This window comes from Podarcis bocagei (assembly GCF_964188305.1).
Source record: "Podarcis bocagei genome assembly, chromosome: Z".
NCBI lineage: Eukaryota > Metazoa > Chordata > Lepidosauria > Squamata > Lacertidae > Podarcis > Podarcis bocagei.
The window spans coordinates 30,707,461-30,722,684 of NC_138140.1; the positions used below are offsets into that span (position 1 = coordinate 30,707,461).

General features: G+C 41.4%; 1 protein-coding gene across 1 annotated transcript in view; it reads right to left on the reverse strand.

Annotated features, from left to right (window-relative positions):
* Nucleotides 1-410: 410 nt before the first annotated feature.
* The window catches only part of BRWD3 (bromodomain and WD repeat domain containing 3), a 75,487-nt gene continuing 60,673 nt past the window's right edge, over nt 411-15,224 (reverse strand). The window contains exons 34-39 of the mRNA XM_081180119.1: nt 14,709-14,855; nt 13,578-13,730; nt 11,691-11,860; nt 10,790-10,884; nt 9,763-9,918; nt 411-7,219 (exon numbers count right to left, since the gene is read on the reverse strand). Coding sequence (XP_081036245.1) covers nt 6,453-7,219; nt 9,763-9,918; nt 10,790-10,884; nt 11,691-11,860; nt 13,578-13,730; nt 14,709-14,855 — 1,488 coding nt within the window. The 3' untranslated portion in view covers nt 411-6,452. The remainder of the gene's footprint in view (nt 7,220-9,762; nt 9,919-10,789; nt 10,885-11,690; nt 11,861-13,577; nt 13,731-14,708; nt 14,856-15,224) is intronic.

Genomic DNA, 15,224 nt, shown 5'->3' on the forward strand with positions numbered 1-15,224 from the left:
CAAAGCAGGTGTAGCAGCTGCTCCTCTGATGGATCTCCAGCTATGGCACTTTCTACATTGCATGGGAGGCTAAGGTTATGCAATCATGTAGCCAGCAGAAGAGACCTTCTGCACTGTTGAGAAACAGGGCTGAGCTGGGCATGCAGGGGAGATCCACTGGAGAGGGTCATTCTCAAAGGGCAGTCTGCTGTCCAGGGGAAGTGACTACTTCAAGCAGCCACAAGAGAACAGCTATCCACACTTTGCAAGATGCAGAATCTAGCAGCACCTCTTGAACTTGTGCATCCTCTTTTCATTGTTTCACCATTATAACCAAACCTCCTTCTCTTGCTCACCAAGGAGGTTGGAAGCAGCCGATTAGGCTAACACCCTAGTTTAGGGTAGTGGTTGTTTTAAAGAACTTGATATAATTTTCCATCAATACATTTATTCTGTATATACAATAAAACACCAAAAAATAATAATCAAAAATCATAGAATGAGTGGGGTTTTTTATTGAGATAATCCCACAGCTGGAAAAATGAAACATCCTAAATTACATTAAGTGACTTCCTTTCCCCTCCCTGCTCCCCCCCCAAAAAAAAACCCCTAAGAAAAAAAATCTTTACAAATTTACATTTTTTTTTACAATACAAAAAACTAATAGCTTGTTGCATATAAATATTACATTTGGTCTGCCAACGTCAAGTGGCATCAAAAATCCCTGAAGCATTTCATTTTAAAGGGACCTGAGATAGCAGATGTAAAGATATGAACATAGAGCACCCTCTGAAAACAAGATGAAAGCAAAACAGTATTAGTTTAAACCAATTTGTGTGCACCTTTTTTCTGCAGGGGTATTAACTGTGAAGTACTTTACACTGCCAAGAACACAATATACAGGCATTAAGAGCTTTTAGATGACACTAAGATTCCATGTGTCTGAAGCTCAGTTGTAAAGAGTAATATTCCTCAACAAAACCTGCTGTGAAGCTTTAACGAAAAGGCAAAATAGGCCAGAAACACAAACACACACACACACACATATATATCTGCCTTGGAAATAGAAACAAGCCTTCTGAATACCACTTAATTGTTAAAAAAGAAAAAGAAAGAAGTCTTGGCATGAGCTTGCCGATCAGCCTGGCAAAGGTTAAGACTACAGGTGTAAGAGTGTGTGTGTGTGTGTGTGTGTGTGTGTGTGTATGTGTGTGTGTGTCTGGGGGGGAGGAACAGACATATAACTATAATCAAACACTGACAGCCACATTTCAAGCACTCCTACTCTCTTGCACACCACCTTGGGGAAGGAGGGAGGGGAAATAAGGAGGGCATGAAGTACAATCTTATAAAGACTGAGGCCTACTATTCTTAGTGTATACTTTAAATATTTGGATGGAGAATGCCAAAATGGTATGGCGGGTATGCAGCAGGATTATTATAAAGTACCCATTTTGTTTAAAAACACAGTCTCCTAATTACATACCCACATCCATGCATATACATGTATTCATAAAGCACCATCTGATACTATAGGTTAAGGCTGTGACAGCGATTCTGCTGGAAAATAAGAGCACAATCCAGCAGAGAACTTTTCTGCGCTTGCTCATTTAAAATAAAGAGGCTGTGCAAGGCAAACCTTATGAGCACTTCCTGTTCATTTTAATAGGCTTGCACAAGAGCTGATAAACATGCAGGGATCTGTAACACATGTATTTTGTTGTGGGCCAACGTCTGATATACTGAGCTATACATGTCAAAGTGTTGTTCTGTGTTTGAAGGGTCTTTAAAAAAATGCTAGCAACATTGCAGATTGAGAATCACCATTGTGAAATTCTTTAAAAAATGTAAACATCTGATATACGGTAGTAATATTGGGGGGGGGGGAGATTCCTTGTAAATGTAGTCATTTAGAATACATCATTTTAAAGAACATAATGAAAACACCTAAGAGATTTCTAATAGAGCACCCTTAGGTGTTGAACAGTGCATTCTGCCCATAAATATTTAATTGTTCTTACAAATAGAAAAGTTATTATATTTTGTAGCATATATTATGAAACCAGTAAACTAACTTTGCAATACAGAGAACTGCTTGCGTTCAGTGTGTAAGTTAATGTTGGTGAAATGTTCTTAGACTAAATCTAATTTATCCTGCTTTGTGCCAATACATGATCAGCTGTGTTAGGTGAAGATAAATTACTCAGCTTAACCTTAGCCATGACCAACAGCTTTGTATGATTTGGCTTAATGCTAAGAAATATTCTGCAACCAAGGGTTTCCAAGGCTTCCAAACAACAGAAGCAACATATGGTAGGGAAAACAAAATGCAATAACACCTTAGGCTTTGATCGGGGGCGGGGGGGCAGGGTATTGTTATTTTAGAATTTAAAGATTACATGAGAAGGAATAGGTTTACTTGAACAAGAAGTCAAGGTGGTATGTGGGAACTTGAAGTCCTATTACTTTTGTTACTTTACTTAAGTCCTATTACCTTTTGTTCCTATTACTAACAAACAAATTGAAAGTAGAAACTAGAAAATGATAGAATGCAATAAAATACCTCACAAACCCTTTGCTTCTTGATGGCAGATGAGACTTAAAATTCAGTTGATATAACCATTTAAGATATTGCCCAAACTTCAAAAGTTCAGGAAAGCATTAAATGCATTTCAGATAAAAGATTTCAGTATTGCTCTTGACTGGAACAGAAAGGTTTCATATATCTTATGTAAAAATCCAAAGTTCTAACTCATCTTAAAGCAGGGAGGTTGAACCTGAAATCTGTGGAAATAGGTGTTCTGCATTTCCACATATACCATGCTGGTTATTGCTAAAGATGATTGGTTACTGTTCTGTTTAGAATACCACTTCCAAAATGCATGTGGCAAATTGTGAAGGCAGCCTCAGGCAAGCACTGAACAGCCTACAGTCAGACATGATGGGCAATTCAGATAAAATGGAACAATTGTGTTTCACTGCAACAAAGTTTTCTGCAGTGAAACATAATCTAGTTTTGAATTTGAATGGCCAATTTATAGGATACAGCTTTGGCCTCCTTGCAGAATCCCTTAAAGCAATTCTGCTCAGCTGTTCAGTAGAATCCAGCATCATTTCCTTTCTAAATACTGTTCCTTTGGGAGGTTTATTGGTGAGCATAATTTGGCATAAATACAATGGAGATATTCAGTTATTGCCAGTTAGAATAACTGGGAGCAACACCAAGACACATAATGAGTTCACAGAAGATCCTAAGGCTTGCACAGTAAGAAACAAACAAAATTAAGAAGGGGTGATTTGATGGTTTGTTCACTAAATTTCTACAATTCTGATCCTGAAACAGAATTGTAGACAGACCATTACACTGATTTAGTATGGCATTCTCTGGATTTTTCAAATCCCAAGCCTTTACAGTGAAAGTTCTTTTGTGGCGTTACACAAATCATGGGGAAGGCCAAGCCTCCCCATCTCCAAGAAGCTAACTTCAATTGAGTGCATCTGATCCTCACTGAGGCTGCCAACAGCCTAGTGGGTTGACGTCCAGAAATTGAACATGTGGAGCATCCACAGGGCAAGGTGTACAAAGGAACCAGCAACACCTGAAAGGAGCAGGAAAAGGTGCAAGGAAGATAAGAATGGGGTAGAATGAAGTAGGGCATTGGCAGTCCAAATCAGAGAGGTCCTGAGAGCTGTCTACTGAAGAATGGGTCCAATTTTGTTATTTCCAAGCCAATATTGCTACAGAGTCCTATACAATTTTAACTTTGGAAAGTAAACCCTGTCCAAATTAATTGTGTTTCAGGGTGGCCCACATCACCTGATTGATATCCTCAAACAACAGATGAATGGGTACAGTAAGGAATCCTCACTTGATAACTATCCCAACCACCAAACTGAATAAAACACCACCAGGTTATTCCTCACATGCACAAAAACCCTCCATTTCCTTTAGAATAGATGTTCTGTTGTTGCAGCACCATTGTAGCCTAGTTTCCTAGTATACCTAGTAATGAACACATATCCTAAAAATACTTTCATCCTAGAAAAGTATTCTTGCTTTCCTATCATCTTCACAGTACATAATTAGTCCTAAATAAAAGAGAACACTGAAGGCATTTCTCCCAAATTGTAAGTGTTGTTTCAAAGAAGCATACACCGCTCCTTAGGGCATAGGTCTCCACAGTAAATACCTGTAAACAAGTGAATACCTTCTCCGGGGGCAGGATTTCAGTTCTTTAAAATAACACTATTTGTCCCCATTGTGGTTACAAGCAACCACGGGGACAGTATAGCCGGTCTATATAGTATAGCAGGAGATATGCTTGAGGTTTCCTTTTAAGCACACACCTGTCTCATAGATCTGAAATACTACACTGAACAAAAAGATTCTATACTTGCACATCCTGAGGCACAGCCTGCACACTCTCAGAAGCAAACATGGAGCTCTTGTATTAAAGGATGCTCCAGGAACACTTCCAGGCTTTCATGGGCAGAAAGGATCTGAATCAGGACAACTGTGTGCCATACCTGACTCCTGGATTTGTATCCAGTGTGTATATAAATAAACGCTTGGTTTCTATATCACATAACTCAATAACATAATTCTTCTATTTTTGCCCTAATTGGCAAATGCCTTCCCATTTGACTGTTTTTAAAATCTATTTTTTACGGTAGATGATCCACAGCCACTTTTGTATGCATGTGTATATATGTATTTTCTTACACACGTTATATATAAATAATTATACTGTAATTCTGTGGAGATCCAGCAATGTTACTGACCAAGTGTGCCTAGCAAAAGAATTGCTTGCAGGCTAGATAGAAATAATGTATGAAATTTCACTCATTATTTTATTTGGCTTTCTGTTTCTCTTTCATATGCTCTGTCAACCCTTCTATTTTATCTCTGGGATGATGAATTACACAAAATAGAAAAATGAAACTCTTATTCAAGAGAAGGGGGAAAGCACATTTCTGAAATTCACTTGCTACAGTGATGAGGGACAAACATGGTTCCCCAAGCCTAGATTCCCCTTACACTGATGCACTGTTCAACACTGTTACAAGAAGAGCCCTGTGCAAATTATTTCTCAGTATCAAACCAGATGGCACCACACCGAATGAGAAATCCATACATGCCAAAATTCACACACAGGTGTTCTGCATTTGTGGGGCTGTGTCCACTTCAACAGAAGGAGCTGATTAGCACGCACAAACAAAAATAAAAGTGAGCCAATCATGCCCTTCCACCAAAGTGAATGGGGAAGCTGGGGGGAGGGAGAGGGGAGGAGCTCAGTGGCCTGGAGCTCCTTTGCCAATTAGCAATCTCTTAATCAAGGGTGTTATAATTCCCCGCCCCGGGGAAGATTGAGATGGTTGTCCATACTAAGTGAGTCGGCAAAGTTACTATAGCATAAAAAAGTTATGTTGTAGTTGAAAGAATCAAATTAAAGCATGTAAAGCATCGTGAGTATGATTGTTAGGTTGAAACCTGACAAATGGCTATTTTGTCGTTTAATGACGGACTGTACTAATGCCACACAACCTACAGCAACCCCATAAATGAAGAAAAGGAAATGAATTTTAATGTTTCTATTATTTGCAAGTCCGGAGGCAGCTAAGCTACTAGAAAAACAGTGGTTGCGAAGGAGAGAAAATATCAATGATGATGTTAACACCTTATTGGCAGTCTCAATTAATGCTATAGCAATATGAGGGTATCAGAATGAATAATAGAAGCAAGTTAACTTTTGCATTTGGCACCTGTGTGTCTAGAGATTCATAGTTCTCAAGTATCTCATTGTATATTATTATTAATGCATGCATCTGTTAATGCATGTCAAAAGTCTGCTACGTATTTACAAGGCACCAAGCCCCACCCACCCCTCTTTCTCCCTCTCATTTTCAATACATGAATTAAGAACCAATGAGAAAAGCATACCGAGATACCCAAGTATGAACATACTTCATGAAAGTTTGGCTTGGAAAGATTGAAATTATTCATATTCTGTGCACAATAGAGAAACTGTAAACATTTTATAGCTGCCTTTAAGATTGGTGAATTGTGCAAAAGTTATTACTGAATGTAAGGAATTCATGGCAGACAATTCAAAATCTCTGTAAGAAGGTGCTGTTTCTATAATGCACAAAACACACAAAACCAAAAAAGAAAAACAAGGGGAGACATCAAAATCATGATTCCATTGCCACTGTCCTCCTATGACAACCTCAAAGTGTAGTGTGGGAAAGTATTTCTGCAGATATACAATGAATGGGCAAGGCTTCTTTTGGCCAAGAACATGTGGCAATCAGAAGTCTTTGAACATACATATGGGCAAAATGGAAAAAGCACCACAGAAAAATGTGAGCAGAGTCCCCACACAATTTGCGTTGTAGATTTTCTGGCAAAAATCCCTGCAGTAGAAGGCCTTAGATCGTCAAAACACCATTGTTCACTTCCAGTTTCCCATTTGTCAATAATTCCATCCCATGAGATGGCTGACCCTGGCCTTTTCTGTCATTTTCCGCACCCTGCCTGACCTGGAAGTACCAAGGTTCAGAGGATCCTCAGTGTGCACAAAAGTGTCATTGTCTGAATCGTCATTATATAAAACGGTTCGCCTGCCCTCATTCCTAGTTTTAATCCGAGGCGGCCTGCTGAACCGCCCACCAAATGTGTTCTCACTGAAGCGTCCCCCCAAAAGATTCTCAAATTCATCATCGGCAATTCGTGGGCGCTTGGCTCTGGAGGCTCCTCTGGAGGCTCCTCTCCCTCTCCCTCTTCTTCCTCCCCTGCCTCCTCTTCTTCCTCTGCTACAGCCTCTTCCCCTCCGGCTGCCTCGCCCCCCTCTGCTCCACCTACCCCACCGGCCCCATCTCCCTCTCTTTCCTGTCCCTCTACCCTGCCAATTTCTCTGCCCACTGGAGATGTTCCTTCGGATTTTTCTTTTCAGTTTCACTTGCACAGATTTGCTGTAGTCATGGTCTCCATCTATGTAGTCCTGATCTGTTCTAGAGCTTGATTCAGAGTCAGAATCAGAGCCACATCCGCTTTCAGAACTTGAGCTTGATCGTGAATCTCCACTTTCTGAGGAGGATAAACCTGGCTTTTCTTTTTCTTCTCTCTTCTTCTTTTCACCAATGGGTTCATCCTCTTCTGATGCACTTGAGAGCTTCCGCTTGACTGTTGCTCGGGGCTCTCTCCCATCACCATTTGTCAGGGGCTTATCAGAAGGCTGATCTACAGAAATTCAAACAAATGTATTTGTCAATGATGCTGCTACAGAGCTAGATCTCAGTTTCCTGGAGAAAACAAAATATTTTTTTCCAGCCTGGAAGAAATTTACTCATAGAACAAGCAGTCTTGTTTCAAAAGTTCTCTGCCTACCAAGATGAAAGTGGATTGTTCATGACACCTGCTCAAAGGCAAGCAATTTTAAACTGAAGCAGAGTTGGTTTTTAAAGAAATACATGATTAAGAGCATTGCTGAATCAAGAGGCAGACGCCTACCCATGAGACACCCATGAGATTGGTACTGGGCCTCTGCAAGGCTGAACCCACCACCCAACAGATCACAGGGATACTGCAATGCTAGGGATGCCTCTGAGCCACAGTTGCAGCAGCAACAACAACAACAACAACAACAACAACAACAACAACAACAACAACAACAACAACAAATTTATTTACACCCCATCTTTTCCCCCGACAGGGACTCAAAGTGAGTTACAAAGAACAACCTCCTGCTTCTCCTCCTTTTTATCCTTGATTATGCCTGGCCTACATTCCCTGAAGGCCTTCATTTTGTAACCAATAACTAAACATAAGTTTGCTACGTGACACCTATCCAATGGACCCTGGAACTGCCCACCATTTCCCTAAGCCAGTCTGTCAGGTATCTCCTCCTGCCAGTCCTCTTCAGATGCAAAAGATTATTGGTCAGAAGGAGTCAGGGGTCACTTGCCCAGGAGAGGGGACAGAGACTTTATGAGGCTGAGTTTCACTTGCAGCTTGTTCCCTCCACTGTCAGGGATTTGGCTGGACTTGCTATGAAGATAGATTTTTAAGTAAAATTGTATTGTATTGTATTGTATTGTATTGTATTGTATTGTATTGTATTGTATTGTATTGTATTGTATTGTATTGTATTGTATTGTATTGTAGTAGCTAGGCTAGGATTAGTTTAGTTTGAAAGCCACAGTACTCTGGCCTAATTTGTATTCTGTTTGACCTTCTGCTTGCATTTCCTCTATCTTTATTCATAAGAAACTTTTATAATTTGACCCCCAAAGTGTGTGATTGCCAAACCTCAGGGTTTCAGGATCCCCATGTGCCTAGATTCTTGAAATTCATGCCACTTGATGTTTAGGACTGGAGTTGTAAGTAGCCAGCCTACTCTTCTGAGGTCTGGGAGAGACTCACGAGAGTGTAAGGGCTGCCTTTAGACTCAGAGCAACTCATAAGGAAAGTCTGCAAAGTAATTGCTTTAGTGCATCCCGGATCCCCTCCCATCTGGACTGTCGAAGTAAGTGGAAGGGTGGTGGCAGCAACTACTAGTAGTACTGCAGGGCTATTGTTGGGCAGTGAAGGGGGTGTGAGAAGCTTCTATTGGGCTTCCCACCCTTCACCACACCCATAAACATGTGTGCTAGCTAATCAGTTTGTGGAAGCCAGGAAAATGACATCTCTGCAAAGAGAGGATTAAATAAAAAAGCTCAAAATTGCATAGCTGTTACAGACCACCATGAACCTTTCTAATGGTTTATTAGAGTGAGCAGGGAACCGACCCACTACCCTGAACTAGCCCCCACCTGCCTGCCTGCCTACTTTACAACCATCAGACAACGTTGACCCTGGCTGTCAGCCTCTTCTCCTTTATTTCAGCATTGCCTTGTAGAACTCAGCAGAGAGGAGGATGGGACAACTATAATTAACTGAGACAACTTGTTATAGGCTCTGGCTCCACCTGCTGCTGGCTTCCCTGCCTTCTACCCAAGCAGTCCCATTAAGCACAACCACCACTGTATTTATGTTAAAAATACCACACTTTGGGAGCTGGCCCATTAGGAATGCGTTCCCTCCCAGAGAGAACTCTGCCACATTATTGCCCTGTGACTGGAGAAGGGAGAGACACAGGGTGATCTGGTGCACAATCTAACAGTACATTTGCTTCACAAAACACAAGAATCAGAATCACCCTGTAACCAAATAAAACCCTTGACCAATGGTTTTCAACCAGTGTGCCATGGTTGTGTCACTTGATTGTCAGAGGTGCCACAGGCAACACTGGCCTCTGTCCCTCTTTTCTTTCCTTCCCTTCCTCTTCTGATGCCCTCTCACATCCTTGCTTCCCAAAGGTTTGCACAACTGTTTTTCTCAGCAGCCCTAACTACAAGCTCCCCAGGTGAATTGTGCCTCTGGGGCTGGCCAGGTGGTCCTGCCCCTGTGAGGCAGTGGGAGGAGGTACCTCTCTTGGGAGTGGGATTGGGAAGCTCAGAGACAAGAGGCGGCAGCTATGACTGCCCATAGGAATTCCAAGGAGAAGAGAGAAGAGAGGAGGTTGAGGGAACCCTCCACAAGGCAGGGGTGAGGAGCTGTCAGCTCTGCAGGCAAGGGGTGACATAACTGGGCCCCACAGAAATAATGTAGCTGGTCAAGGGAGCTGTGGACCCAAAAAGGTTGAAAACCTCTGACCTAGACACACACACACCCAAAAGAGGGGGGGGGGAGAGGGAGAGGGAAAGATATAGAGAGAGGGAATCTTTATTCCTCCAACTTCTCACCTTGTGTAACTGGTGTAGATTTATTTCTAACTAGCCTATTTTTCCCTGGTTCAGCATCATTTCCGCTATGATTTTGGGTGTTTGAGCCAGATGAAGAAGGATGACTGTCCATCTCTTCAGCAGCAACAGCAGAGCCAGGTGGTTCCTCAGTAGTATCTGAAAATTGAAACATGATGTCACAAGTTTCGCAATGGATGGAAAATGTTAATGAATTTGAAAGTAGAAGCATTGCATTCATTTGCTTTAGTGGCATGTGAGTGTGTAGGCCTCAAATCCTTGATGAGTGCATTCAGTGAAATTTATTTCAGTTATGATTGCACTGCTTAGTGCAATGTTAACAATCATACAAATAATTGGAGGTCACAGAAGACGGATTCCTTAAGACGCCAGGCCTTTACCTGGTGGTAGTCGATTACTGACTTAGGAGAGGCTTCTGGCAAACTAACATATTTCTCTAATGTAGGGGTAGGAAACACGTGACTCTTCAGAATGTGTTTGACTCTCATCACCACTAGACAGCAAGGCCAATGGTCATATGCATGAATTTACAAAAACATAAATATACAGTTTCCAAATCCCTTAGTGGGGGATCACATACATTTGGAATGAAAGAAGCAAAGATGGCAGTTGGACAGAAATGGGCAGTAACAGATACTGTAACTTGATACGTGCTGTTTCATCTACACATTTTTGCATGTAGGCAAACTATGAACATTCTTGAGGGTGCTGGGGGCAGAACAGACTGGAGAAGGGATCTGGCACTCTGTGGCAAAGGGCAAGGTATGCAGTATAATGGGGGGGGGATATCAGCATCAAAGGAACATAAAGGGCAGAACACTTTCCTTGGTGATATCGAGATCAATTAGAGGGTATGGGTAGGATGGTGTATCCTCTCTGTTTGCCTAGGCCCCTGGGACTCAACCGGTGCAGGCAAAAGCAAAGGGCCCTTATAGTGAAAGCAAGGTGGAAAAATGGAGTGCAGAAGCGGAAAAGGCAATGAAAGGTTATTGCTTCCAAGTTCACTTACCATGAGATGAAACTGAAGAATTAGTCCTAGTTAAAGGCAGTGAGGTATTCAGGTTTGTTTTAGGCTGCATCGGTTGCTTTTGTTTTCCTTTGGGGCTATAAGCATGACAAAAAACAGCAATGGATTATTCTTAACAATGGCCTCTGTGAAGTCTGAAAGGTCAGTTATGTCTACGTTGTGTCTTTCATTGCAACTCAGCATGCTTATAATTATATTGCATTTCCCCCACGAAAATCTGCTTTCACCAATTTTGTTGTGGTACATAAATTGCTGCAGAGGCTGGATGTTGAGGCGGAGTGGATGGCAGTGGCATAAAACAAATGTACTACTAAATTATTACTTATGTAAAACATTTTTTATAGAATTGTAGAGTTGGAAAGGACCACTAGGGTCATCTAGTCCAACCCTCTGCAATGCAGGAATCTCAACTAGATCATACAGGACAGATGGCCATCCAACCTCTGCTTAAAACCCTCCAAGGAAGGAGAGTCCACCACTTATGTTCCACTGTCGAACAGCTGTTACTGTCAAAAAAGTTCTTCCTGATGTTTAGTCAAAATTCCTTTCTTGTAACCTAAATGCCACTGCCCTCCCAAGGAAGCTTACATGACTCTTAAAATGCATGAAAATATAATTACAAGACATGAGCAGCAGTTAAAAATGTTACAGAGTGCAGCATGGCTCGTCCAAAAGCAGACATGAATAAATGTGTCGTCAGAGGGTTTATTTATTTTAAAGGCTAAGGTGATGGGGCTTTATGTATCTCCCCAGGGAGGAGGTTCCGAAAGTGTGGGCTACTACCCAGAAAGCTGTATGCCTAGTAGTGGACACAGTCCAGTAAGCTCTTACTAAGTGCACATCAATATGTGATCATACATTTAGCAAGTATCAGAATTGTTACCTGGGTGACCTGCTGCTAGAGGAAGAACTGCTGCTGCTCCGCAGTTGTTTCCGGTACCGTAGCCGTGGCCTTCGCCTCTTCTGATATTGCACTGCTGACTTGTATTCAGAAATTATAGTTTTAATATGATTTTCAAATAAGGCAGATAGTCGGAGTGTCATACTGTAAATCTGGTAGGGGAGGAAAAGAGGGGCAGAATGATCACACCTGAGAGTGAATGTATGTGCAGAAGACTTGCATGATTTAGGCTGAGGAGACCTGGATTCAAATCCCTGCTCAGTAACAATGTTTGCTGGGTCTCTGTGACAGTCACTACCTGTCAAAATGGGAGTCATAGAGCATAGCACCCCCAGCCTCCTTGGAGGATGGAAATGATTAAACAATCAGTTGCTTTGTAGAGGTGGCCATCTATTTTAAAAAGTTAAGCAAAACCCCTGTGAATTTAACATAGAGGAGCAATTATTTAACATAGAGGGTCAGCAATTCTTCAATATTCAACATGAGATAAAGGGTGATGTTTGGAGAGGCAGGCTGTGCAGCAGCTAAAAATGAGGGGTACCAATAGCACTGCTGCTTGTCCAGCCAGTACCTGCTCTCACAAGTTTCAGGATAGTTGGAGAAACTCAAAACTTTCATACTCTGCAGCATAAACCTTGGGATTCCCAACCAAGGAGATGAATGTGTATTGGATATGGCATGATGGCACATTTATAAAATGGTTGGAAGAGTCAGCCAAGTTTATCTGCTGGCAGTACAGGGGACAAGTAGGAACTTCTTTTCCACTGATAGCATACATGCTCGAAGGCAGCTGCTTACTGGACAGTTACTATGAAACACATTCACACAATTACACACACAGCTTGAATCTAGAGCCTCTAGTAATCTTCCTTACATATATTAAAAATATTATTATTAATAATAATCTGCCCTTTAATCTGAAGTTTCAGCAAGGTACACAATGTTTCATTAAAATACAACATATCAAATACAACGTAAAACCCATAAAACTGATGACCCTCAAAAAGCAGCAATCCAGCAGCAGATATACTTAAAACTAAGCATAAAAAAATCATAATGCATGTGGTTATTACGGTAAGAATGCTTTGTGCAAAATAACAAAGAACAGATCAAACATAAAATGAAGAAGAGTGGCAATGCACCTTGTTAAATTATGCTGTTACAGCTAAATGAACTGACAAAGCAAAGAGAAACAAAGCGAAACTATTCATTAACCTTTTATTCACCTATCATGCGAAAAAACATAGGAAGTTGCCTTGTAGCCTATCAGGCTATTGGTTCATCTAACTGGCAATTCCCTCTTCTCTAGGCCCAGGCAGAGAAGTCTTTCCCAGCCCTGCAGTCCAATATCCTCATTGCGTCAAAGTGTGTTGGAGACTAAACCTGGAACAGACTGCATACTAAGCATGTGGTCTGTCACTGAATTATGATCCAAACCATCCCTGGGTCTACTCAGGCTGCTGTCTGAGGACTAATGGGGCTACCGATGGTCCCAAAATTATGCACAAGCCTCCAGAGAAAAAAGACCAAGGAAGTTGCCTGGTACCCAGGTCAGCTTGTTTGTCACACTAGCTGATTATTTCCTATACCGGTTGAGGGAGTTGGGTATGTTTAGCTTGGATAAGAGGAAACTGAGAGGATATGATGGCCCTCTTCAGATATCTGAAGGATTGTGACATGGAAGCCTGTTTTCTCCTGCTCCAAAGGCTTGGACTCTCACCATGTGCATACCATAATGTAACCTGCATTAGGAAGCCTATCAGGGCAACAGTCTTTAGTAAAGGCCTGTATTTTGGGACTATTATACTTTATTTGCATGTGTCAGGCTGGAGGCTTGCAGTCATAGGCACCACCACCTCTACATCTTACCCTTGATTTCTTATTAGGAGTGTATGCTTTGGAGTTGCAGAATATCAGACGAACATCTTTGTAGAACTCAAGGGGGTTCATGTAATTTCCTACTTCCAAAGTTTCTTTCACAGTGCTGAAGTCCATTGGAGTGTCCACTATATCGCGATAATCCTACAAGCAACATTTTATATGTGTTAAGTTAGTAACATTGCCACATTACAGCGATATGGTTAGATACTGCACTTATTGAAGAATGGCTGCTTCCAAAGTTATTTCACAAAAACCAGCTGTAAAACTTAACACTCCACAGACAGTAAAACTTAAGGTCTGGATGCACATTAAAAAGGCAGATCGCTTCAAGACATGCATTCTCACTGTGATGATTTCTGAGGTGGAACTATTCTGAAGATACTACAAGCAAAGAAATAATCATGGAGTGAATACATTTGCTGCTAGTCCACCTGCCAAATTTCTCAGTGCTCTACAACCAGGAAGGGAGAAAAGAGAAATATTGAATGGGGGAGGGGAAAGGAAATATTTTTACTATGTGGAATGTCCTTATGGGATATTACAGGAACTGATTTAAAAACAACAACAACAACAAAGACTAGAGATTTTAGTGCTAAAACTGCCAAACCTGAATTAGCAAACACAAGTACATCAGAGCTTTCCAAACTTTTCATGTTGGTGACACACTTTTTAGACATGCATCATTTTGCGACACGGTAAGCAAACCAGAGGCTAAACTAACCTGTTTACAGCCCTAGGAGGACTGCAGGGAGTGTTCACATGTTATACCTACACACTGCAGCCAACACACTAACGTGTCACGACACACAGTTTGGAAAGCTCTGTAGTACATAGTCATACTTCAAACTAAGTAAGTGGCAGGACTGTTTATTTTACTGTGCAAGCTGTACAAGCACAGCTTCCAGAAGAAATACAGGATTCAGATCCCAAGAACCTCAGGTTCTTTTATTTTTTGTTTTTTAAAGCAAGCAACCAGAGAGTTGGAAGTATTTGAGTAACGCCTAAGAAAACTCTGTGAATACCGAGAACATTGTGGTGCTACTATGGAGGGTAGGGTTTCAGTGCTTCACACAATTCTTTACTCCTCCTTCCTGAACTAAAGAAATGAAAGCAACTTACAGGGTAAGAAAAGAGATCAACAGGTTGTCGGAATGGCTCAGAATCTTCACGTTCATAGATGAGGCTTAATAGCTGTTTGCACTTATCTTTCCAGGCATCAGCACGTGGCTTGGAAGGCTGCTTTTTTATCTGCTGCTTTATCTGAACCTTTTAAAAGGGGAGCAACAGCAACATATACGTTTTATGACAAAATTCTCCTTCCATCTTGTTTAATTTATACTGATTCAGTTCCAATTTGACAGAGGCAGGTGAAAGGAAACTCAGTGATTCATTCTGTGTTGACAGATATATAGTTTTAAATTCTACATATAACTGGCTCTATACAAACTGGCTGAAGAAGTGTGGTGTCAGACACATGTCAGTACGAAAGACACACGGCTCCATTGTCACTGAAGTTAACTCTTCATTTAAGGAAACGAACATGCCTCTCAGCAACATTTCTCAGCAGGTCTTGCCCCTATGGAGCAGTTGCCAGGACTAAAGGTCCCTGCCTTCCACCCTTTCTATGGCTCCTCC